Source organism: Amblyomma mixtum, chromosome 7 (assembly GCF_055824585.1).
Source record: "Amblyomma mixtum isolate Tamu chromosome 7, ASM5582458v1, whole genome shotgun sequence".
Classification (NCBI taxonomy): domain Eukaryota; kingdom Metazoa; phylum Arthropoda; class Arachnida; order Ixodida; family Ixodidae; genus Amblyomma; species Amblyomma mixtum.
Window position 1 is genome coordinate 40,814,476 of NC_143018.1, and position 25,469 is coordinate 40,839,944.

General features: G+C 46.0%; 1 protein-coding gene across 1 annotated transcript in view; it reads left to right on the top strand.

Moving 5' to 3' along the window:
• The window catches only part of LOC149335774 (uncharacterized), a 36,792-nt gene extending 15,513 nt beyond the window's left edge, over window positions 1-21,279 (top strand). Inside the window, exons 3-10 of the mRNA XM_089554004.1 lie at window positions 2,754-3,209; window positions 14,231-14,341; window positions 15,280-15,486; window positions 15,990-16,481; window positions 17,009-17,302; window positions 17,989-18,315; window positions 19,698-20,018; window positions 20,776-21,279. Coding sequence (XP_089410130.1) covers window positions 2,754-3,209; window positions 14,231-14,341; window positions 15,280-15,486; window positions 15,990-16,481; window positions 17,009-17,302; window positions 17,989-18,315; window positions 19,698-20,018; window positions 20,776-21,023 — 2,456 coding nt within the window. The 3' untranslated portion in view covers window positions 21,024-21,279. The remainder of the gene's footprint in view (window positions 1-2,753; window positions 3,210-14,230; window positions 14,342-15,279; window positions 15,487-15,989; window positions 16,482-17,008; window positions 17,303-17,988; window positions 18,316-19,697; window positions 20,019-20,775) is intronic.
• Window positions 21,280-25,469: the final 4,190 nt, after the last annotated feature.

Genomic DNA, 25,469 nt, shown 5'->3' on the forward strand with positions numbered 1-25,469 from the left:
TCTTAAATGAATATTTTCACCCCACAGTAGAAAAGCGCATTTGAACCAGGTGACGTAGTATCTTCTGCGACCATAGGTAGCGAAAATACTTTATCCATAAGAAAATATCGAAGCAATTTTCGCGAAAATGCCAAAATATTTGCTATAGCGCAGACCTATTAGAGAAGACGTCTGGCGCCTCGATACTGACTAACTAGACAAAAGTGGTCACACGGTAAGCGAAACATGCACGGCACTCCTAACTAGCGATAACAGCGCCTGTTTGTACGTCTCTTCCTGTTGTCCGTGTCTTTTTTGCGCTGTTCCAGAATGAACAACCAGCAACTCGCCCAAACTTTTACCTTAGCGATAACAGGTTGGTTGTGATGGGAGAGCACTCGTCGAGATAGCGGGGCGTAGGGTCGTCATTATATTGGCAAGCACTTTATAGCGTTGATCTGGCTGTCTTGAATGAGCGGAGATTTTTCGATATATTCAAACTGCATGCATTTTTTAATCTTCTGCCGCGGAAAGACGAGAACAAAAAGAAACGAAAGGTTGAGAATAAAGTTTAGTCGTTGTAAAGATAGACAATACCATGTGACCAACCCACAAAACTGCCGGTCAAGAAGGACACCTATGGAGGTACGGCCTTGAGAAACTTTTCTGTGCATTGCACTCACTTGGCGCATTCCATGCATGAACGAATGAAGTAAAGGGAAAAAGAAATAACTCCATAAATAAATTATAGAAATTTCAGAACAAAAATAACTATTTTCTTTTTGTGATCGTCGCCGTATAAACTGGTAAATTGAGGTTCTCTTGCTAAGAATACATAACTGCAATGCTAACTTTTTTGCATTAACTTTTTGTAGAACTTTAAGAAACGGCTGCTTTTTAAGCAGGCACATGCTATTAAAAGCCGAAATGGAACAAATTCACCGACTTGACAATGGCTTGAAAAGTGTTTCGTACAAGGAGAAGAACATGCAAAGCGATTAAAGCAACAGCATGCATAGCTGCGCCAAAACACAAAAATTCAAAGAAACAAAACAAATAAAAGAAAAATAGTGCCAGCTCTCCTGTTGCACTTTGAGAAAGCAAACAAGATATGGTGACAGTATTGCGATGAGTATGTTTATGTTGCGAAGTCTCTTTTCTTCCCTTTTAGTTTCATCCTCTTAACTTCGTTTTCTCTTTATTCCTTTCGACTTTTGTCTTCTTTAAAAAGGGTATTCATGATTAAAGGAACAGTTCTCTGCTTCCGCTCTGAGTGCAAGTGTTATCCATTTTCCTGGCTCTTTTCACAACGTCCGCAGCGTGCAACAAGAAACAATGTTCAACTAACTCGGCTCCCTTTTCCGCTTTTAAGAAAGATCTCAAGACACGCAATTATTCGAGAATTGCTATGTATTGCGTACTGCGTCCTGAAAGTATTATGTTCTCATTACTGCCGGAGTACCTCGGGAGGTTAAAATATTGGAAGGAGTTGAAATTTCCGCACATCGAAATTTTCATTCCTTCTAAGAGCACGTGCAGTACTGACATACGAGCCTGACAGTTTTAATTATTCCTTCCGCGATAATTACCTAAGCGCTGCACCGTGTGTAATAAATGAGCGGGGTTCGTCTCGGAGTGTCTCACTTAATGGGGTTGTGCCTAGGAATATAAACGCGGGCTGCCTATTTCCCCTTGAACAATTCAGCCCAAGTGTATGACGATGTAATTTGCAACGAACGCTGTGTGGACAAATACGCGCAGGTTGAGTGGTGTAGCGCTTTCATTTCATTAAACAATCGGAGAATCCATTATGGCGATTTGTTGACAAAGAATGGTTAAACGCTGGGTCAGTAGAGTGCCGCTTAGTTACCGCTGCGATGAACTAGTGGTTCCAGCATCCGCCTCGTATGTGGGAGGGGGCCAGCTCGATCTTCTGTCTCTGGACATAAACGAGCTCACAGTGTTATCAAGGTTCCCCCGATCTGGTGCGAACTATCTCGGGATTTAAATGCATGGGAAAAGGGCTTCTATGCTATCCTTTTGCAGACCAAACACATTTGCCATGGCACTCTCAGGCCAGACTGCTCTTGAGTCGTTCCAAATAAAGCAATCATTATCGTCATCACCAATTCTGCTCGGTTCTAGCAACGTGTTAGTTCTAAATATTTCAACCAATTTATTGATAAAAAAGAAGACTTCCTCGAGACATTCTTCTGCTGGGCAGGCCGAAATACTGAACGTGACGGTTCGCAGCGTACCCCATGAGAGCATCATTGGATCGCATTGCGACCCGTGGATCCCACGGCAGGTACCAAAAGGCTGCATGGGGCAACATATGAGCGGAGTTTGCTTTTTTTCACAGCCTAGAACTTAATGGTACCGATACACTGTGTTCACAGGCATACAGGTCTCCCTTAGTGACCAAAGGGTGGGGAGTGTTTTTGCCTGCGACTTGTAACAGCTTATTTCAATTCTATTGTTTTAGATCGTAGTGATATTAACCATCACAAGTTCATGTCATCTTGTGTTTGGTGCATTATGGCCCGAGTTTCCCCTACTCCTCTAACCCAAAGATAAGACCCCACGAATTTTAGGACTTACGAAATCCAGATTATCACAACCGCATCCGGGTGTGTGATTGCATCCAGTGTACTGACACTTGTGCTGAGTAAGCGGGAATATTTTGTTTAACTGCCGTGGAATAAGAATCATTATCCAGTCGCCCTACACATGATGTGCCGAGAGATTTAATTGTTCGGTGTTTCATTACGCAGACAAGTCTTCCTCGGCGCTGCTGCGACTCGACGTCCTGGAGGGCGACCAGACATCTCTACCTTGCCGCGTCGACCCGGCCTCGCGACAACCTGTCTCAGCTGTCTGGTATCACTTTGCAGCCACGGACCAGAATAACCACAGCGAATACTCGTCTCTCAATTCAAATGTCCACCGGCACGCGAAGCAAGTCTACGCACTCGAAGCCCCAGCTACGCCCGCCACCCCGGTGCTGGCCGGAAGTGCCGGACTAGTGGACGGCACCCACTGGAAGCAGCCGTCATGGTCGGGCAGGGCGTTCTTTTCGCTGCTCAGCGACCCACCCGCGCTGCTTCTCAACCGGCTGGAGCGTAGCGACACCGGAAGTTACGTGTGCAACGTCACCTACCGCGATGACGACGACAATGCAACTTCTGGCGTGCCAGTCACCAAGGGTCGCGTGGAGCTGTTCGTCACTGGTGAGTGGCGTTTTATCAATCAGGACAACAAACGTAGCCAGCTATAACCACACTTAAAAGTGTTTAAATAATTTTAGGAAATCCGCGTGCGTTCTGGTTGACTATGAGACAGAAATGGTAATAGCACTACAGCAAAACGTACACACGACTGACACAGGACGTTCGCTAACTTCATCTGAGTTTATTTACTTAAAAGCCAGCAAATATATAAAAAATTTAAGGCAGGCGCAAAAAAAAACGGTACAGCAAGCATCAACAAAACAGTTCAAGATATGATATGTCAGTCTTGAAAAGGCGGACCGACGTATCACTCACGCAATCTAATCCCCTCTTCCTAATGTGGAATGTTTCCAAAAGCTCCCGCGCCTTTATATCTCCACTCCTGCCCAGAATCTTTAATTCCCCGAAGCCGTACGTGGCTCACATTTCTTGCATTGCAGGCATCTTTTTTGCCCCGGCCTATGTTCTGCCGCACGATTACACACGAAGCACTCAGCGCAGTGCTGCGAAAGATGTGCGCCTCCTAGATTTGTTAGCGATCGTGCGTACTTAGCCGCGCGGTCACTAACTCACCGCCCTGTTTGGCCCATATAGGCTTCTGGTTGACTTCCGCATTTTTTTAAATATCGCGGTCCTAAACAATCAATTCAAAGCTAAGTATCACGACCTTCTGCTCAGCCCGAAGAAGGGTTGCGCTCTTCTAGAGGTAATGTACAAAAAAAAATATGCTGAAGACCGCAAATAAAAAAAAAAAGTCAAGTATAAAAATCTGCCTTAAAAGCCATAGCACTGGCAATATATAGCTTAGGCTCTGTCTTTTTATGCTTATAGGCTCAGTGGCTTTATAGTTGTGGTGTTCACCTGCAAAGCCCAAGTCCGCGTGATTGAATCCTGAGCGTAGCAACTGCATTTTTACTGAGGTGAATTGCAAAAATACCCGTTTGCTGTGCGATGACAGTGATGATTAAGGAACCTCAGGTGGCGTAAGTTAATGTAAACGCCTCCACTATGCCGTCTCTCATATCTCATATATTCCATATGAAGCTCTCGGTCGTTAAGCCCTAGACACGTACCATACCGAGTCTTCATCAGAAATCTGAACCCGCATGTCGTGCGTGACGGCAAGTTACGTGGCTTCAGGGCTGGTAGCGACATGTGTAATGGTAAACTAGTAGCTTTGGACCACGCAAGCGTTGCTCGAACTAGGCGCCTGCCATTCGAAGCAGCTCAAACAAACCATGGCCAACTGGATAGTGCCGATGTACTCAGCTGTTCACAAACTAAAAATCAAGATGACTGATTTGCCTTCTGGCAGTTCCGTGACTTTGTAGTCCCAAGAGAAAGACATACAACGGCGTTCGCAATTCCTCTTCCCCGTACCGAAGTTTCGTGAAAGGAAATTGATATCCTTGAAAAGAGAAACGCAGTCGATGAGCAAATAGGTTTGGAACTTCATCTAGACTTCACGGTGAATTTTTTTGTTTCCGGTGGAAAAAATAAAGAACGCCCGTTACTTTAAGAAAAAGCGTACCTTTTCTTGTGAAAATGTCTGCACACTGGGACAACGGTTCAGCAGAATACGAAAGGCCTTGTTCAACAGTAGGTTTTACAAATAGACAACTTTTTCTGGACAAAAGATTCTCCTGTCTTTCCTGAGACCTTCTTTTTGATGTCACTTCCTGAATGCTCCTACAGCTATTAGGGAAAAAAAAGAACCATGTTCTAAACAAGAAGCTAGCCGTCGCCTCTCATCGGAGCAATAAGGGGACGTAGAATGTTGGGAACCTATGAGCAAGATCAGTTCTTTGTGGCTCCCGAAGTGATAACTCCTTTATCACTTTTCTTTATTCCTCGGGTTTTTTCCTGTCTTCGTTTTGAGGGCGACTTGTACAAGTTGCTACGCTATGCTCGATTTTTAATACAAGTGTGCTGCATTTTAGCCTACGCGGGACTCAAGTAGAAGCGTTAATACCCAAAACTTGTCAGAGTTGCTCGCGAACAAAGTGCTTCCTCGCTGAGCGATTACCTGAACTTGGCATGACTTTCGAACGGCGCTAAAATTGCTTATTCTCTGCATTATAAAATATTCTGCCGCCCGCTGCTTCACTTCACCATTCAAGTCAAATCGAAGTCCTATTTTTACATCAGAAATAAACGAACGGCAAAAACACGAACTTATTACATCAATTTTATCTCCACCAAGTGATAGACATAAATTCCTGATTCAGGAAAACGTGTTGATCAGTCCATTTCTGTATATTCAAGAAATTTTAAATAAGCGAGTATTTCACTTTCTTTATAACCTCTTCCGTAGTTTGACAGCGTCGCATTGCTCTTTAGCTTGATCATATTGTCACGTAGTGGTGACCAACGTTACTAGATTACCTGGTCAGTTTGCAAACTCCGCTGCAGCTCGGCGGCCAAACGTGGCCCCATTCGGCTCCCTTTCGTGAGGTGGCGTTATCGACGCTGTTGGCCCGGTCCGGCCGGTCTCTCGTCACACGAACTATCGCTATGAGACTAGCGCGCCGTGTTTCACGCCACTTTACGCCGGTAATTCCTGTTTAACGAAGATATTTCCAAGATAGGGCACAAATATTATTCTGAATGTGCAACTACAGTGGCATTAAGGCAGCGCGAACGGTCCTGGGCGACAGGGGTACGATAGGGATGTCTGAATCATTAGCTATTTCGATGAGACATCTGGTTCTTGGTCGGGTATAGTTTTTTGTTTCATTTACTTCCCTACAAACTGAATGACTCTTTGCTTACGGCGAGCCACGACACGGTAAATGAGTCGCAGGTTGCCGAAAATATCGACACCTAAGGCCAAGTACCATCGGTTTTAAGCAAGACAGTCAACGATGCATACGTGCTTTTTAAAGGGAGATGCAGGACTACCACCGTGAAACTTCGACGTTATTAAGGTCATAAAACGCGAAAAATGATGGTAATAGCACAGGTCAGATTGAAAGCAGTTTATTCAATACATATAGGAAAAAAACATATCTTAATGGGAGCCACTTTTAATGGGCCAAACAGTTACAAGAGACACGCTTTTACAAGTGGCAAAAGACGTGTTAGAGAAAAAGTGCATTCTTGTAGCAATAACAAAATTCAGTATCTGGCAAGTGAATACCGACACGTACTCAGCACAACCCAATCGAGCAAGGCTGCACTTCTCTTGCTCTTCCAGCACTTTCCAGAAAATGTTTACAGCCTTGGCGATGGTCAGTGTGAATTGCGGTCGCAAATTGCGTAGAACGCTTATCTTGCCTTGGTTTGGGAGCAGACAGGTCGACAGCTCGGCCGCACCGACTCACGGACGCATAGCTCGGGTGCACCGACGCTGTTGCGCTTCTGTGTTGAGTTGCAGCCGGAGCCAACGCCGCACGGGCTTCGTCGCTCGAAACGCACTTATATAAATCTGGCAAGGACACAGGAGCAGCGATCAACTTGCAGCGCAGTTTAAGCCAACAAAGAAACGCCTGGCACAAAAACCCTTCGCTGTAGACTTCGCTGACGTGGTCAGCGCGGCTACTCTATCGAGAAGCCGGTCAAACAGCAACGAGAGCGCCCCCGCTCGGCGGTACAGGCAAGGACGACATCAGCGCCGTCGCAGTTTGCAAACTGAAAAAGTAATCTAGTAACGTTGGTGGTGACTGCAGTACGGCGAACAGGAAAACAGCGAGAACGTCTTCGAAACGAAAACTCTTTATTTGGGCTGACTTGCGCCCGCAAACAACTGAATCACTCGGCGGCGGCGTAGCAGCAAGCGTGCTCAGCGGTCGTCGAACAGAATCCCCGCCGCTGTCGGCCATGCTCTTTTTAAAGCTGATAGCGAACATTCGAGTTAAAGCTTGGAAAGGTACAAGAACATTCTGGCACACAGTAGAATCGGCTCCGCCTGGATGCGATCAATCTAGATAAATATAGGCGCGTCTTGCGTCACAAACGAAGTGATAAAGCGGCGAGTCGGCAGCCTTGAAGCATGAATAAACAAACGCTACAAAATATTACAAAGATTCGCGGCATTACTCCCCTCTCAAATAAACATCGACTCGATGCTTTAGAGCATAATGCGGCTAAAAACAATGAAAAACGGATTGTGCAAAAATAAACGCAAAATGTGGAAACACGGCGTCCTTTAGCGTGCATTATAGGGTTTTAGGCGTACGACATGGACTACTTCTGGTTGTACGCGGCGTCGCTGGGATGCAGTCATTTGGTCAGGGACGACTTCACAGTCCAATTCACCTAGCCGACGAAGAACCTCGTACGGGCCGAAATAGCGGCGCAAAAGCTTTTCACTCAATCCTCGCCGGCGAATGGGCGTCCAAACCCAGACTCGGTCTTCTGCCTTGTATTCCGCGTTGCGTCTTCGTAGGTTGTAGCGTCTGGCGTCGGTCCGCTGCTGATCTTTGATCCTTAATCGGGCAAGTCTTCGGGCTTCTTCTGCGCGTTGAAGATAGGCGGCGACGTCGACGTTATCTTCCTCGGTAACGTTCGGCAGAATGGCGTCCAGCGTGGTCGTGGCCTCTCTGCCATGGATGAGCCTAAAAGGCGTCACCTGGGTGGTCTCCTGCACTGCGGTGTTGTAGGCGAAGACTACGTAAGGCAAGAGGACGTCCCAGGTCGTGTGTTCGGCATCGACATACATGGCGAGCATATCGGCGATGGTCTTGTTGAGGCGCTCAGTCAGTCCGTTGGTCTGCGGGTGGTATGCAGTTGTTCTCCGGTGGCTGGTTTGGCTGTAATGGAGGATGGCTTGCGTCAGTTCCGCCGTGAATGCTGTTCCTCTGTCAGTGATGAGCACATCGGGGGCGCCGTGTCGCAGAAGAATCTTCGCCACGAAAAATTTGGCGACTTCTGCTGCTGTTCCGTTCGGTAGAGCTTTTGCCTCGGCGTAGCGGGTCAGGTAGTCGGTCGCTATAATGATCCACTTATTTCCAGATGTTGATTTCGGAAAAGGGCCAAGCAAGTCCATATATCCATCAATATGAATTTTCTCGTTGTATTATTTTCTTCAAATTTATTCCCTTTGCGAAGTGGCAAAATTTTTCAAGTGGTTTTAGCCCATAAAACACATTTTCAGGATAAAAAGCGCGCTGGCTTTGGCGTGCAGAGAGATTGTATAACTCGCATCCCATGTTATATGTCAGGTTCAAGTGCACAAAACTTCCGGTTGCCAAGGCAGCTTAGGGGCAATCCACAGCGTATACACATTTGCGTAAATTAACGTTCCTCGGAATTATTCCGGGAAAGGTCTTACGTCATATATGCGGGGAGCTTAACGTTCCCGAAAGGTTAATACAGCGCATCTAGCCGGCATCGCAGAACTGCTTCACGCGCAGAGGCTCTTCTGGGATTAAGGGAGCGCGACGAGACATCGCCTTTTCTGTCAAGAGCCCTGTCTCATATAATCCACCGCAACTTGTTCCGTCGGTGATGTGTTGCTGGCCTCGGTTTTGTGAGCTTACCTGGTCGCGAATTACACGTTATTCACTATTCGGAGACATGGAAGTTTCCTTATACATGAACGGATCAGAAAACACACTTTTCTCACTAAATTTGCTGGTATTTATTCTCTGACGTTACGGGGTATTTCTTGTCATGGACCTTTACCTTATATACAGATAAATAAAGGCGTTCAGCTTCTTCAAACTACCTTCCGCCCCCTACCCTGAAAGTAATTTTGAATATGACCTCTCACTGCCAAGCCCGTGTTTCCTCTGAAAGGTAAAAAAAAAGAAATAACAGATGGTCTGAGTATACGAGTTTCAATATCCGTCTAGCGTCACAGCTGGGCAAAAATCGCCGCAGCAGTAATATATCTTTTACGCCGGGTCGCATTAGCGGCTTTATTCTTCTAGTGAACCAATGCGCAACGCACCTCTACTTCTTCCAGCACTGCACCTTAAAAGCGGGTCTAATTAAGCCTCTGACGAGGTGCCGGTATGCACTTGGTAGCTGGCCCTGGGGACAGCCGATGTCTGACCTAATTTTCAAAGCGTAACGAAAAAGGCTATTCTCTACAATCTGCGGCCCTCGTGACTTGAGCCCGGTTTAAATGTTTCTCGTAACTGCGAATGACACCAGCGGAAGCACTTGTCCGACTTTTATACTTTTATATTTTCTAAATGTACATGTACGAAATATTCTTTTTTTTTTTATGCGGAAGCACGTAGTGCTCGCAAAAGCATTTTATGGCTTTATTGGCGGCCCCTTTTCTTTATCTTTGCAACTTCAACACTTCTTACCGGAACAATTTGTTATCATTTTGACATGAATGGCCGTAGATTTCAGCAACATCGATTTTTGAAAACAAGGACAGCGACATTGAAGGTTTTAATTTTCCACGGTTTCAGCTGGCAGCTTGGGTTTAAGAACAGTTTGTACAAACACTACCATCTTCAGAAAAGATGTATGCAAGAGTTAAAATTGTTAATTGAAGTTTTGGTCGCACCTGGCAGGGATCTATATGCTGAGTAATGTGAACCGGTGTATTGGTGAACATGGCATATATGAAATATTTCTCTTAGATGGTATGCGCCGAAACTATTCTGGTTAATATTAGGATAAGCGCGTTTGGCTTGATCTCAACTTTGTGAGTTCAGTGATCATAACTAGCCAGCTGAAGCCCACAACGAGGCATAGATCTTCCTGACTGTTATCAAACTATCTCGTATTTGCTTCAGATGCGTCAACTCTATCAAGCTATTTTTTTCCTTTCTGACCGGTCAACCTGCGATTCGTCGGTTTGTGTTATATTTGTTCCTTTGGAACCCACTCTGCTAACCTTAAACAGCTCCCCCGATCTCTTCTGCGCATATTACATTTCACCCACGGTCGTTCTTTCCATTTTGATTTCTGCGCGCCCAATACTAACTCTCGCTTCGCCTTAGCTCCATGCTACATTTAAGAAAGAAAGCTTTTATACGTAAGTCACCCGCGATAGCTATCACGCCATCTGTCACAGCACAGCTACAGCGCAGTACTAGCATTACTCACGGTTTGCAGCTGCTTCTACTTCTGCAGCTTAGAGAGGAGTTGGCACGGGCCTAAGATGTTAATGGATCGTTTACCGGTTAAGCGTCGGTGCTGGCGGTGGTGCTGCAGGAACACCACGTGACAAGGTCTCGCACTTCTCAGGCGCCCGCGACCGCTTCGTCGTTTTGAGGCTCAGAGCGCAGGTCGCGTGGGACAAGCAACTCTTTCGGTACGGCAGTGCGCATACGCTGGATCAGCCGCAGTAAGCAGCCGAGATGCGATGTGCTTATGAGTGAGAGAAGAAACGTCGACAGCGGCTAAACCCAGCCATACGTAAGGCGGCGCACGAAGCCGCTAGGCTATGTGGTCCAACCGAACATAGTCGCCAGATCATCCCGCAATATGTTGGGGAGTATCCCAAGAGGGAAGCATCTGGCTTACCTGTCCCTTTGACCATGCTGGGACCATCGACGGAGCAGCAGCCTGGGGATCATATGCTAACGGCGGATGAAAGAGCATGCTGTAAAGTCAAGTGGCAGTTGGAAAGCCACGGCGGGGAAAACTTTTCCCTGAATTGTTCGTGGCAAGCAGCACCTTAGCTGATGCAGTTGTTTTGTTTTGTACCCATTCATTGTCTTTGCCCCAACTTCCCCAGTCTTATTTTAACCGTTCGCTTTGGTCTCCAAATGTGGGCTCCACAAAATAAAATGGACGAAAGAAGTTGGATCAGCATTTTTACTTCGAGCTTCTCTAAATGAGATTTGTTAGAAAAAAAAAGAATGGCGCAGCTGAATCATGCACGTCCTGAGCGTATTCCCTGAAGTCAACGAAGATTGCCGCTAAAAAGTTTTCATAGCACCACCTTTCTTCTCGCTTGAAGTAAACCAAGGTAGGTCTGCATGAAACTTCAACAAAATAAAGCGCTTTGCGTTCAATTTGGTTGCAGCGGACTTTACTTTAAACTACGTGTTTGATAACGCACTACTCAAGGAGAAGGGGACTGACTCTACAGGGCCCTGTAAGCGGACAGCGGAAGCCTTAAGCTGCATGACGGTCGCGTCAAATCCAAGTTAATGCGCGTCGAAGGGAAGCGGCAGAGCATGTGAACTTCGTTTTCCCGGTGCACAGACTGACGTGACAAAATACCAAGCATCCGGGAAATACGTAAGCGGATCAAGGTATTAAGAACCAGGCCCCACAGAATATTGAGAGTGTTGTTTCGTCCGCCGTCTCAAGGCGCGATGCAAAGGAACTGAAAAAAAAAAGGAACCACTATCGATTTTCGCTGGTTGAAACGCAAGAGACCATATCTGCCTTCCTAAGAATATCACCTTTCAACCAGACTAAGGTTCATAATTGTCTGGATTTTTCATAAGTTTGTGTGTGTCTGCGCTTGGAAGCATGTGTTGCGCCGTGGAGTTTGAATCATCCTGCTTATGTTCTGGTCTCAAGAACTTAAGCAATGCCCAGGAGCGTAATAATTGAGTGCTACTTGGCCCAACAGAGAAAAAAACGTTAAGGAAAAAAGAACATATTTAACTTTAACGGTCTGATAACCACTGGGAAGTGCTAGTACTGGGAATTACTAGCCCGTGCCTCTCCGTCTAAATAATGACAGATCACCTAAAGTTTGGACAGGCACGGCGCTACGGCACATTAATGCATGCTCCATGACGCACTTCTTTCACGGAGCTACCATACTTTGGCAAAATTTCTTCCTTTTGTTTCCTCCTGCATATATGCAGGAATAATTCATTGTACGTGGTATAGCGCGAACTGGACGACGGAAAAGAAGCAAGAAGACAACACAGACGAGCTTGTCTTCCTGCTTTTGTCCGTCGTCTACCAATTCCAACTCGCCCAACTATCAACTCGGCCAGCTGTCAATCCTTCTCCAATGAAGGATTAGCACTTTCAAGGAGGAACACTCGCATGTTGAAGGAAAACTACTGAATGCGGAAAAGGATTCGTCCTTTTTAAATAAACGGACGCATTCATTGATTCGAAGAAACGCTCTAGTGAAAAAGAGGCTACCTGCACTGGAGACCCTGCTTACTGTATTCGCTGAAAAAAAAAAGAGGTGTAAGTACCACCACCACCGGCCGCTCTCACTAGCAAACTGTATTGATGTCAATGATTTCTTTCCTTCTATTTTTTTATTTGCGGCATATATCTGAGGCAATCGGTAGCCGCTATTTTGGCATCAAGGCAGAAAAATAAGCAAATAAAATTTTCTGCTGGCTCTTGTACTATGCGCAGGATTAGGTACTAGGAAGAGCTGAAAACGATTAATCGAAAAAAACAACATTGGAAGCGTAACGGCCGAGTCTTTCCGGAGGAGAAAAACATTTGTATTTTTTGCTTGCGATCGTGTGCATCATGCAAACTGTACTACGATACAGGTTGAAAGTTTTAGGTCATTTCAAATAATCACACGCTGCCAGCGCAGCCACCTCTGAGTAACCGTGCGCAATAAACTGCTTCGGTGGCGGACGCTAACACACAGCGTCGTTTTCCTTCCAGTGCAGATATTTTCTCACGACCGCTTCTCTGGTACAACGCAAACACCCGCCTACGCGTCGGAAGCCTGTTAAATTTTTTAACCCAGAACCTGAGATTGATAGATTGTGTGCTGTTCTTTCTATTCGCATATAATAACACACCCATGATTGATCGCTAACGGGCCAAACAACCTCGAGATTGATCTCTAATGGTTGTAGAAGGCATAAAACTTTAATAGCAGTTGCAAGTTTTTGCCGAGATTTCACGCCAGGGAGATTTCACGCCAGCAGCACGCTGAAACTGGGCTATTAAAAAGCCATTATTTTATGATGGCTAGAAAGAAAGCGTGCGTCGTGGCTCCATTATTTCATAGGCACCACGACGGACAAGCCGGAAGCAGTGCTGGAAGGCATAAATGGCGAAGATATCGCTAAACTTTGCGGCACGTGCATGAAAGACTTTCAGTAGACGAGCATGCTATCGACGTTGTTCTAAGGCATAAAATTCTCCCCCTACCTCCCCCCCCCCCTTTCTTTTTTCTACTCGCTCTTCAGCTGCCTGAATAGGAGGCGGGCGCAGGGCTCCATCCTCCGTACTCATGGGTTTGATGCATTGTGTAGAGACCGCCAGAGTTTATTGGCTTCGAGGATGAAGAAAATTGGCGCCAGATTTACGTAGATAATCTAAATAGGATTAATGTGAGATAGCGTGTTTGCTTTTGTTCCGCTTTATTAACCTTTCTTTATCTCTTTATAAGCTTAAAACTTCGTGCTGCACTGAAATGTTCTTGGGGCTTTCCTCTTGAGAAAAGCTGCCTAAGCTGCTCGTTGCGATTTGAGTCGCCGTTCCTTTTTTTTGGGGTGATCTCTGAAGCCACTTGTACACGCCTCTCGACTGCACGTTGCTGTCGTTGTTGTTAGCCATTAAAGAGATGGCACATACCTATACTGGGGGATCGGCCAAGAATCGGGGGGCAGAGACTGCACGTTCCACCGTCAACTTAATCATTACCACTTCTTTCTCAGTCTGTTTCGCGTTGCTCGCGATTCATCTGTCTCCCCAACCTGTTTAGTACGGTTATGCTTTCTTCTTCACTGTACTTCGGCTTGCCGCCTCGCTCTATCCGCTGGTACGGTTGACTCACGTTGGCGCTCTCTTCTTTTGCGTTGCCCTTAGAGCTCACCGTGCACTTCTCTCGGATTCGGTATCTGTCAAAGGACCGGATTCGTCAGTGATTTAGCGTTCGCTGCGCTGTACGTTCCACCGGCGAATTCATCCTTCGCGTCTTCATTCTTGAATCTTCACGTAGACGCAACCGCGTTTCTCCCTCTTCATGTTCATACCCGGTCTACACTTGACTGCAGCTGGCGCGACGCTCCTCCGAACTTACCCGAGCATACCCGAGTCACTCCGAGGCTTCACCCGCACACCACGGCTTTTTCGCTATTGACCCATTTAGTGCTAGAACACCAAAACCAGACCACTAAAAAAGAGGTTTGGCATTTAGGTTTGTTGTTTCTCATTTGCAGTTCCGTTGCCTCCCCCAGTAATCATGGAACAAGATGGCACTGTATTAAACCAAACGGCTGGGCCGTACGCTGAAGGAGACACCTTGAAACTGAAGTGTATTGCGCGTTCAGGTGAGACGGAAGTCCTTATCTTTATTATAAACACCTCTTCGCTTGACAGTGCGTTTTGAAACTTTATTCAGCATATGTTAGCTGTAATTTACTTGAGACCCATTGTGCAAGCGTGGTAAACCTAGTTCACCCAATCATAACGGCTATATTTGAGGCCGTGACATCTTGAGTCGCCTTGGGATTTATTCAAAGCAAAGTCCGTAGCATGTGCCAGTTAAGAAAAGGTAGCGAGTAAGACCTCAAAAATTATCGATAAATTTGGAGACAAAGATTTGTTCCCCTAACACGTCTTAGAATTGCAGGTCTGTAGCATTGCATGCATTTTGTGCTATACTTACCGACTTTTTCCATACCTGACCTTGCTGGGACGCAGCGGAGTAAGCCGGAAAACGGGGTTTAGTTTAAATACTTTTCAGTGGGTTGACCTTTCCTGCCTCTAAGCGGAATAGCATAGAATCTAAAATGCGTCATTTGATAGAGAAAATTGCGAAATCACTTTGGACTATAGTATCACGCCTATTAACATTGATTTCTCAAAGAACAGAATGATCTCAAATCCAAATTTACTCAACTCCCACAAACACATCCAACGGCTAAGAGTAAAAAAGCTTTACTCTCACCTGGCAGTATTCTCAGCCGGTCTCATAACTAGGCAGCTGTGCTATGCCACTGTTCCTGACCTACATAAAGTACATTTAACGTAGGCAACGCACTGAGCTATTTAAGGACTGCGACGATTACGAAATTCCTTTCATCATCAATATTCTAAGTCCCAATGTCATTGTATCGGTCAAGTCTGTGGCGAAGATTTAGATTACTGTAAGCTCGGAAACACGAAGTCATACTTTCAGCTCTTCAGAGAAAAGTATTAGATGTTATCAGTGCCGCATATTATGGAAAAGAACCTTGTGTAACTAGCTCGATGTTTGCTCCTGCAGCCGATCACAAGGTGACATTGCAATGGCGGCTAAATGGCAAGACATTGAACCGGTCATTACCTACTATGGAGTCGTCTGGTGGTGGGCTCGAAATCATCCTCGAGTTGGGCCCTTTGCAGAGAGAGCACTTGTTTGCTAACATCAGCTGCGTGGCTACCAGCGAAGCCTCCCGGCCCGCGGAGAGTTCGGTACTGCTCGACATGTTCCGTAAGTACGTGCAAACGGCTTTCCCATTGTGACACTCTGGAGCAGCGTAGACGAAACACGACTCTTTAAAAGAATAACGCGGGCGTCCGGTGTTTTGAAAACTATCGTCATAGTATGCTTGAACAGTGCCCGACTTCAAATATTTTAAAACACCCAGCTTCACTACACTTCTGTGACAGAACGTAGTTAAGCCTACCGCTGACGTGATTTGTACATAAAATTTTACGTGATCATCAAATGCCTGAATTTCATGTCGCTTCAGTTAACAAGCGGTTGTATTAGGTGAGCTTTTCTCCAGTTGTACATTTATCGAGTGACACCATTTCTATTGCTCCATCGTGGATAAAGATACCGTGCTGGTGGGTTAGCTTATCTAGTTGTGGATGATTTTCGCGCGCTTATCTTAATACCAAAAACTAAAAGGCAACAAAAGGCTCAAAGCTTCTGGCCAAGTGATTGAGCATCAACATCTACGCATTTTCTTTCTGACACGCCCTTCCCAGTAGCGCCCAGGGACGTTGTGCTCTGGAGTTGGCCTCAGGTCAAGAACGACGCTTCCGGATGGGTGATGCTGGCTGCTTCTGCAACGGCCGGTTTCGAGAAGGGGGTTGTGTCTCCGACAAAGGCTTCGACACTTCTACCCGTAATAACAGCGGAGACTTCAGGAACAGCCTTGTCACACGACCTTTCTACGACTTCCCGACCAAATAATAAACATTCTAAAGACAACTGGGATGCGGGTTTTCCCGCTCCCAGCAGTTTCGAATGCAAAGTGAACGGAAGTCGGCCCCAAGCTAACGTCACGTGGTTCCTGGACGGACGGTTATTGGACGAGAGCCTCAGCCACACACGAACAGAAGGCCGCGTCACGACCAGCGTGCTTCTCCTGCCGGCTTTGAAGAACTCGGGAAAACAGCTTGAGTGTCTTGCAACCAATGGCTACCTGCGTGAAGACAGGGGTGCGGTCCGTCGCTACCTTACTCTGAATATCTCAAGTAAGTTTTCAGCCCCTGGTCACAACGTTTATAAAGGTTGACGCAGACTGTGAGAAACAATGAGGCCCGAGGAAAAGTAGAAGTTTAAGAGGACTGTAAAGGTGTGGTAACCACCCTACTTTTTGTACTTGAACTCCTCCTTGAGAGATGGGACGAAGCAGTGAAAAAAAGGAAGGAAAAATGCTTCATGTACAAGTGATGCATAAACTAAGGCGTGCATGAGGTGTTCTAATAATCTAAAAAAAAAACCACAGGCAAAAGCCGAACATTGGACTTGTGACTGTTGAAATGGCATACCGACACCGTCACTACGAAACCAAGAAATCATTTTTTCTTCCGGACGCCGCGTAAAAAAAAAAAAAATCAGCTATGTTACAATGGCGGCTAGATATACATATTTAGTCGCTCCTTGAAGTACATTACCCGGACAAAGTTTCTTTTTGCTCCAGTGCGCGTATGTTAAAGAGCAACAGTTCATTGACCACTCCTGATACACTTTGCGTTGCACATGCTTGTTCATTACGCAGATAAGCCTGGAGTGAATATCAGACTAGGTACCGGTATCAACGCCAATCGCATCGCCGAGGGCGCCGATGTGTACATGGAGTGCTCAGTCGTCACGCCTTCCCGAGTCAGCGATGTCACCTGGAGTCAAGACGGACGCCAGCTCGGCACAGAAACAGCCGAAGACACAGTGGTGACGTCACGCTACCTCGTGATCCGCCGGGTAGATCCCAGACACAGCGGAAACTACACGTGCACTGCGACTGGAAGTGGCGGCGAGAAGGTCGAAAGCAAGCCGCTCCCCATCCGCGTGCGATGTATGTAGTGAAAGAAGAGCTGTAAGCATAAAGCATGCGTAGTGACTTTAAAAGCTTCTATTTTGTTCTTTCGTGCATTCGTCGCGCATTGTTACCAAATTATAAACTATATTTGCGGTGTAATAATGTATATATTGGTCCTTTTTTATATTTCCTTTTATTTCTATTGATTTGTTTCTCTTCATTTCGTCATTCTCACGCGCAGTACAGGCCTTTTCTAAAGATAAACTCAAGATGTTAAAACATTTTGTCCAATGATTAATTTAAATTATAAACTCTATGTGCAGTGTAATCATGTATATACTGCTCTTATCTTTATATTTTCCTTTTGTTTCCTTTCATTCGTTAATTTTCCTCTCGTCAATCTCACGCGAAGTACACGCCTTATCTAAAGGTCATATCAAGATGTTAAAACATTTTGCCCACTTATTGATTCTAATTATAAACTTTATGTGTATTGTAATCATGTATACATTGCTGTTATTTTTGTATTTTCTCTCATTTCCTTCCATTGGTTTCTTTTCCTCTCGTCATTCTCACGCGAAGTACAGGCCTTCTCTAAAGATCAACTCAAGATGTTACAACATTTTGTCCAATGATTGCTTTAAATTTCCAAAATTTCGCTAGCTTTGCGGAGACAACGGGCCATGCGGTGCGGCATACAATGTTTCTTCCCCGACGCGCAGATTCGCCCCGATGTGACAGGACAGAGGTGCCCCTTATAAGTGCGGAGGCAGGCACGCCCGTCAACCTCACCTGCAACGTCCGTGCCGACCCCAAGGAAGGTCTCCGTTTCTTCTGGCTGAGCGAGAACGGCACGGAGACCCCCGCAGCGTCAAGCGACCAAGGACAGCTGCCACACGGGAAGCAATTTCGCAGACCCCTTGTGACACATGTTGACAGCCTGGAGATAATCTTCAATGCCTCTTTATTCAACGCCACTGTCGCATGCTGGGCTGAAAACGCCGTGGGAATGCAGAGGAAGAGATGTCGTTTCAAGTTCGCTCACAGGAGTAAGTTTCTTTCCTTTGTGCGTTCCCCTTAATCGCATACTTCACTTCTTGTCAGGGAAAGCACTCAGTGGTACGACATACAGTAGTTTCGCAAAACAAAAAATGAAAAAATAAGACGCAGGTAATACTGGATACTTATCCAAGTGATTTTTAAGGCCGCGTTGGACAGAGTTGCATGAGCGAACCTCACAGGAAACGTTGTATAAACACCAGCTGCCAATGTGCACTCCTATACCATTCTTTTCTCATACGAACGCAACTGATCGCAACGTACATATGTGCCAAAAACCGTGCACTGGTAACTACAAACAAAATAATATTAAGATTTTCTTGTGAGAATGTACGCCAGAGAGTTCATATTTAGCAAAGAGTTGTTTTCTGATCGATTCTTTCGCCAGGTCCAGTGTGATTAATGGCGACGGACTATGACGTCACGCTTCCAACCAATGACGTTCCGCGGCTGTTGTGTCAAACGTAGTTGGCCAGTAGAAGGAGCATGCATATGGCGTAAAAAAAGAATATATTTTGAAAGTCTATAGAACAGGGCACTTTAACAAGCATATTATTACAAAATATTTACAAGAGAAGCCGCATATTTTATCATGAGTGGACGCAATCCGCTTCATCCTTCTGGAGCTCCACCGGACTTTTGCTCGCATTTTATAAGTACAGACAGGAGCGCAAGGCAGTAAAGTCAGTAACAACGGACGCCATGTACACATTTTAGTACATCATTGGCCCTAGCGATGGGGATGGCAATGTTGGCGTGTTGTGAAGTATCGCTAGGCGCGCTTGCTGAGTTTATATTCCATCCAAGGCAACGTCATTTTAAAACAAAAAGACAACCATTTCGGTAGCTCTTTGCGTAGAGACCATGCCGCCAACACCGATCACTCGTAAACGATCTGCTATTCGCTCCCTTTCTATCTCATATTGTCCTGCTCATGCTCATTGCTTCCCACCTTTGTTCCCAACAAATACACTACAGCATATCTATGGCCTCGTCTAGAAGCATTGATACACGAAAAGAAAACTGAAATTCAAGTACTAGCGTTATGCTCCTGTGTTGTAAGAGCACTGCGAAGCACTATATGAAGCTGTCTTGAAGACAATACTCAAGCAACTGAGTCCCAACAATAAAAGCCCTCTTTAGCGCTATGCGAAGATTGTATTGAGAGAAGGTTTTGGTTCGAGAAGAGGGCTATGCGGCAAGAAAGGCGCCGAGTTTCCGTTAAGGGCAAAGGAAGATTTAAGACGAATATTAGGTTCGCACTCTTTAGGGTACGTCGCACCCACCTGACTCAGCAAGCTTTGAACGCGACACCGGCGATTACTTCCTAGTATCACAGTAGGAGGGATGGCGCATGATGGTTCCCTTGCAGGCGACGGCTTCTCGGGCCTGACATGCAGCGTGGGCAACTACACGGACTCGTCTTTCTCCCTGACCTGCTGGACGCCTGTTGTCAACGACACGAGGACTACGACGTTCCGGGAGCAACAGCGGCTACGCGTAGAAGTGTTCGATGCAGGGAGAGGCAACCGCTCTGAGCGCAGCTTCTGGAGCCGAGGAATGGGTCCCATGTTTGTCAACAGACTTCGCGCTTCCACCGAATACCTGGTCGTGGTTCGGATGCCTCCAGATGCAAGATACCGCACATACGTCCGAACCCTCAGTTCAGCACAGACCCTCATAGAACGTGGAGGTGAGCCTTTGGCTAAGCGTTCGTTTTTATTTGTTTTGGTTTTGTTTTGCTTAACGCTCGACTAATACCAAGAGCCCAGACGCTTGCTATTATGACTTAAATGATGCCACATAGGCTGCAGCAAAAAATTCCAGAACTACCTGGCTGCTGACTGCTCTCCTGCGCAGGGTTCCTACTGTCTTAAGAGTATGCAGGGTCTTAAACGCTGGCACATGTTTCACCAAAAAACAAACAAAAATTGCAAAAGCATACATCTTGCCTACAAAATTCTATTTAACCGCTTCCACATGCTTAAATTATGGTTGTTGAGATTCAGTGAACCCTCAGCACTCTTGCAACTTAAGGGCATTCTAGTGTCAGTGGAAGAACACATCATATAACGTAATAGATAGCCACAATTACACCACGCTAGCCACTCTGCTTTTAAATAACCACCTGTTATAATCCAGTTATTAACACTGTCTTACTTAGTTATTTGCGTTTATCTCATACTGCCACTTGTTGCCCAAGCGCCACCATTCATATTGACAGCATGTCTAATGCAAAGATATTGCATCGATTTGATTTTGCAGGAAGGACATAATGCGTCAAATAGCTTGCAAAAAGCTTAAGAGTGGTTTTATTTTTTTGTTAACGTTCTCGAAGCTATCTGAGATTTAACTGCAAAATTCAACAAAATATGAGAAGCGGGTTCGAAGGCCCCTACAGAGCCGTCCGAGGCTCTATTACTAATGAGCGCGGCTCCATTTGTTTGCAGATCGCAAAAGAACCACGCAGCACGGACGCTGGACGCTGACCACGAGTATGGTCGTCTTAGTTTGCTGCCTCGCGGCCACTCTGGTGATTCTCGTGAGTGTGTACTGCGCATGCGCCCACAGGAGACGGCACAGAAAACCGCGACGGCCGCCTGACAAGACCGACGGCCCTGTTGCCTCGTGCAAAGACGAGAAGTCGGAGCCAGTGCGAGACCATAAGCTTTACCTCTCTTCTATTGGAATCAGCTGAGTGTGAATTAAGAGGATACGTGGGCTCTACAAAGGCCGACAAAGATACGCCGATATAAAAGGGCTCATCACCCTCCTCTGGACTCTCACCGTTTTCAGAGGCCAGCAAGTGGCCAGGACTGCCCTCCGTACTGTCTACTTCCTCTCTGCCGTGTCTTGTGTTCTCTTCCAAACAACAGGCCCAGCTCTTTTACATGACCAAGCATTGTGCATTTTCAAGGATGCCGACTGTTTCGCCTCTACAGACCACGTCGACATCGATAACAACCTTACTGATTCTGGGCCGCCGCTTAAGTCGGGCTCTCCAGGACGCAATAAACAAAGGACAGCGAGTGTGGTTGGAAATGTTGTTTAAACCTGTATTTATTAAAACCAACAATACCCTTTAATGGACTGCGGAACTATAATAGTGAGTGAACGACAGGCTATGTGTGCCGACTGCTACTGGTGCAATGACAGTCCATATTTAGAACGATGAAGCAATGTCCCGCGTTACAATTCCGTGGAAGTCTGACCGATAGATTTAGCACTTTCAGAAAAATCACCAATAGTTGGGTCCCGTGGGCCCCAACATGGAATCAACAGCTTAGGCATAGTAAGCTGGTTGTGACGAAAATGTTTTATTGACACGTTTTCGAGCAAGAGATTGGTGTTTTCGGGGTGCCTAGTTTAGGAGTCAGTCAGTTGATGTTGCTGGCGTTGCTCGGTAGAAGAGCCAGACTTGGCCTTCGAGCTAAGAGCATGCCAGAGCCGCCCTCACCTTTTTCATTGGTTCTGCTACAATCGGCGCTGTAAAGCAACTATCCTTTCATTTTCTGAAATTTATAAATTTCTGCGTGAAATTGGGCAAAATGTTTGTGCTAGACCGCTTTCAGAAAAACTCCCCGATCAATGCATTTTGCCTTAACGAAACAACCAGCATCACTGAGAGCATCTTCGACCCAGCCACAACGCCTCAGGTCGCAGGCACCGAGCATTTCTGACCCTTCAAAGGCTTCGTGAGGTCGATTGTCCTAAACGTGTTCCTGCTGTTGGTGCAGCATTAGGAAGTTTTGTGAGGTTTTCAGCCTTTGCTTTGTATTTGGCCTTGGGCCGACGGCAGAACTTTCCGCGTGTCAATACCAGACACAGGGGCTCACTGCCTTTTCTGATCTTTCTTTACCTCCTCAATAGGACCGACTCTTTCCCTCTCTTCCGTTGCTTTACTTCGATGAGAAACTGACTTTTTATCTAGACGCAACTCGCCCTCTTTGGCAGGTTTTGGTCTTATTTTAATTCTGCTCTTGGGCTGTGCACGGGCTGAGATTGTGTTTAAATCACTCCAGCTTAAAACGAGGTGGCCGTCCGGACGAGCGATAGAATGCCGGCTACGACAGCACAAAAGGCTTGGACATGAAAGGCATGGCAATGCTGTTGTGAAAGTGTAAGAAGAAGCAAATGGTCAGGTAGATCGGTTATGCCGATAAAAATTGGTTGATGGACAACAAAACCGATTGGCGAGCTTGCGATGGACGCATCGAACAGAATCAGCCACTAATAAGCCAGAATCAGGAAATATTCACAAGTCATTTATTCTTTCGGTAATCCGAATTTCAGTGATAGCTAACGTGGTGCGAAAACAGAATCATAGTCAGATTCTGTAGTAAACCTAGGTAAGGACTTTGTGCAATCGGGGTGTATGTATTTTAGGCCACGCACGGCGCGCGCTACGCATTCCTACAGAAAGTTTCCATAACATAAGTTCCGTAATTCCATATGTTTCCATAAGAAATTTTATGGAGTCAGTATGGAGCATATGGAGTCGGTATGGAGCATATGGAGTCGGTATGGCCTGTATGGAAGCACATCGAGAATCCATATGAGGTCAAGTGCGCTGTATGCAAATTGTAAAGAAGTTACGTGAAATGTTTACAGACTCCACCTAGAAAAGATATGAATTTGCATAGATATTTCCATACTTTATGGACTCCATATTGCCATAATTCCATACGAGTGGCTCATACGAAACATTTCAGTTGGGGTGCGACCGCGTATCAAGTATGGCCCCTGTGGTCGCTCATCCACTCATTTATGGCAGGCGTCCGGTGTGACATGCGTCGTACGGGAGGGTGTGAGGAGGATTTTTTAGGCTCAGTACGGCCAGAGTTAAAGTGGCCGGGTTCTGCAAACAGTTCGGGGTGTGGATGGGGAGAGCTATGGGCTTCTGTTTTAGAGGATTGCTCCCATAACGCTACTTTTGATGTCACTATGTGACGTCAAGCGTATGGTTCACGTCAAGGTGTGTCTGTATGCTCTACGGAAAAGCGTCCATTCAACTTCGCATGGATGTTGGGGCGTGGTTGTCCGACATAGTTCTTACTGTGAATACAAACTTTTATTTATTTCTCTCTATCTCGCTCTACTGCTGACTTCTCTTCTCTTTCTTTGCTTCTCTTTCTCTTAAAACTTTTTTTTTTCTGAAAGACAGAGAGAGGGATGATACAATGGAAAGTAGGAAACCCTGCTGTTTAGTACCTTCCACACTCGACTAAGGGGCACTTAAGGAAAGACTGAAGCACTTCAGTAATTTCTCATCTTGCAAACTAAGTGCTCTTCGTGCACATTGGTCACAGTGTCCCCTCTGCCTCAAAAGGGCATCATCGAAATCTTTCCTATTTCGTTTGGGAACTTCACAGCTGAATGCACCTCTCATTGAAAGCAGAATATGGCATTTACGAAGAGAAAAGCGTTTATTTCCGACTAAAATTCACTGACACCTTCAAATTCAAAATTATGCACAGAAACACCAGCACCCCTTCTATTAGCAAGTTTTAATGATATATTTCCTGAATACGGCGTTATTTATCGTTGCAGTTTGGTTGGAAATCACGTCTGCGGTGTCACAGTAAGGCAACGCGCCCTGTCCGCCAGCTACCTGCACAGCTTACGTCACATTTACAGAGTTCATCGTCAGGAACTTTCCTATAAGCTCCAGCTGTTCCTGTTTCAGGAACATCGTCCTTCTGCGTAACTCCCCCAGAAATTATGTTAACGTAGCGCCGTATAGCTTAACCATTGTTTTGTTTTCCTACAGTCCCGTTTACTGCATACTCACGGAAAATTCAATTCGAGCAACAGCTCAAACAACTAGTTCCCATATTACTGCAGAGATCCAGAAAAGTAAGAAAAGAGGCCGTGGAACCAGTTAGCAGTTAAAACATTCGATGTCTTAGTTTATTCAAACTTCTTTAGAGTTTTGCTCTTTCAGCCATTGTTACCGCCTTTTCCAGTCATCAGTCTGCCAGTGTGGTCACGGTAAATATATTTCACGTACAAGCGAAGAGGTGAGTTATTGTTTCGTCAAGGTGCTTTTATTCAAGTTTGTTTCTTTTTTTCTATTTATCGCAGCACAATGAATGGCTTTGTAATTTCTTGCCACTAATACTAGTAGTTGTAGAGGCTGCAAGAGCCGTTGCGTAGCAACCGTTGCGGTGGACACCCGAACCGCACCGTACAGGAAGGGAGGCAGCGGAAGTGCAAGAAGAAAGACAAAGAGGAGCCGTAGTGAAGAAAATGAAAATTCTATTTGAGGAAAGGAAATTACGCAGTAACTGTCTCGCATCTCTCGGTGGACACCCGTCATCCGTTCGCAGAGGAAGGGAGGAAGCTTTGGGAGTGAAAGAAGGAACAGAAAGAGGGCTCGTAGTGAAGAAAATAAATTTGAGGAAAGGAAATTACGGAGGAGGTTGCGCCGCTGCGCGGAGGAGAGGCCACAGTTGGCACGATTTCAGCGCAAGGGCGGACGCCGCGAGCATGAGCCATTAAAGGCTTTCGCCTTAATACCATGACAGAAAAAAACAAGAGCTGGCATGGCGGAGTGGTTAGAGTGGTCGTCTCGCATTCCGGAGACCCTGGTTCGATTACCCAACTAGACCTCTTTGCTACTCACTTTTCTTTATTTATTTCTTTTACTTGGGGCATCACTATACCATCCCTTTAATTGGTTGCATGGTTACTAGCCAAAGTACAATTGGCCCCGTTTGAAATTTGCGCACTGTGACGTCACGACTATAAAAAATCACCCCGCCGCGGCGGCTCAGTGGTTACGGCGCTCGGCTGCTGACCCGAAAGACGAGGTCTCCATCCCGGCTGCGGCGGCCGAATTTCGATGAAGGCGAAATTCTAGAGGCCCGTGTGCTGTGCGATGTCAGTGCACGTTAAAGATCCCCAGGTGGTCGAAATAATTCCGGAGACCTCCACTACGGCACCTCTTCGTTCCTTCTTTTACTGCCTCCTTTATCTCTTCTCTTACGGCGCTGTTCGGGTGTCCACCGAGATGTGTGAGACAGATACTGCGCTTTCCTTTCCCCCAAATCAATTTTTGGTTCAATAGGCCGCCAGCGTTCATTTGCTTCATTGGCGTCGGCGTTGACAACGTTCTACACCACGTTAAATTTCAGAAAAGGAA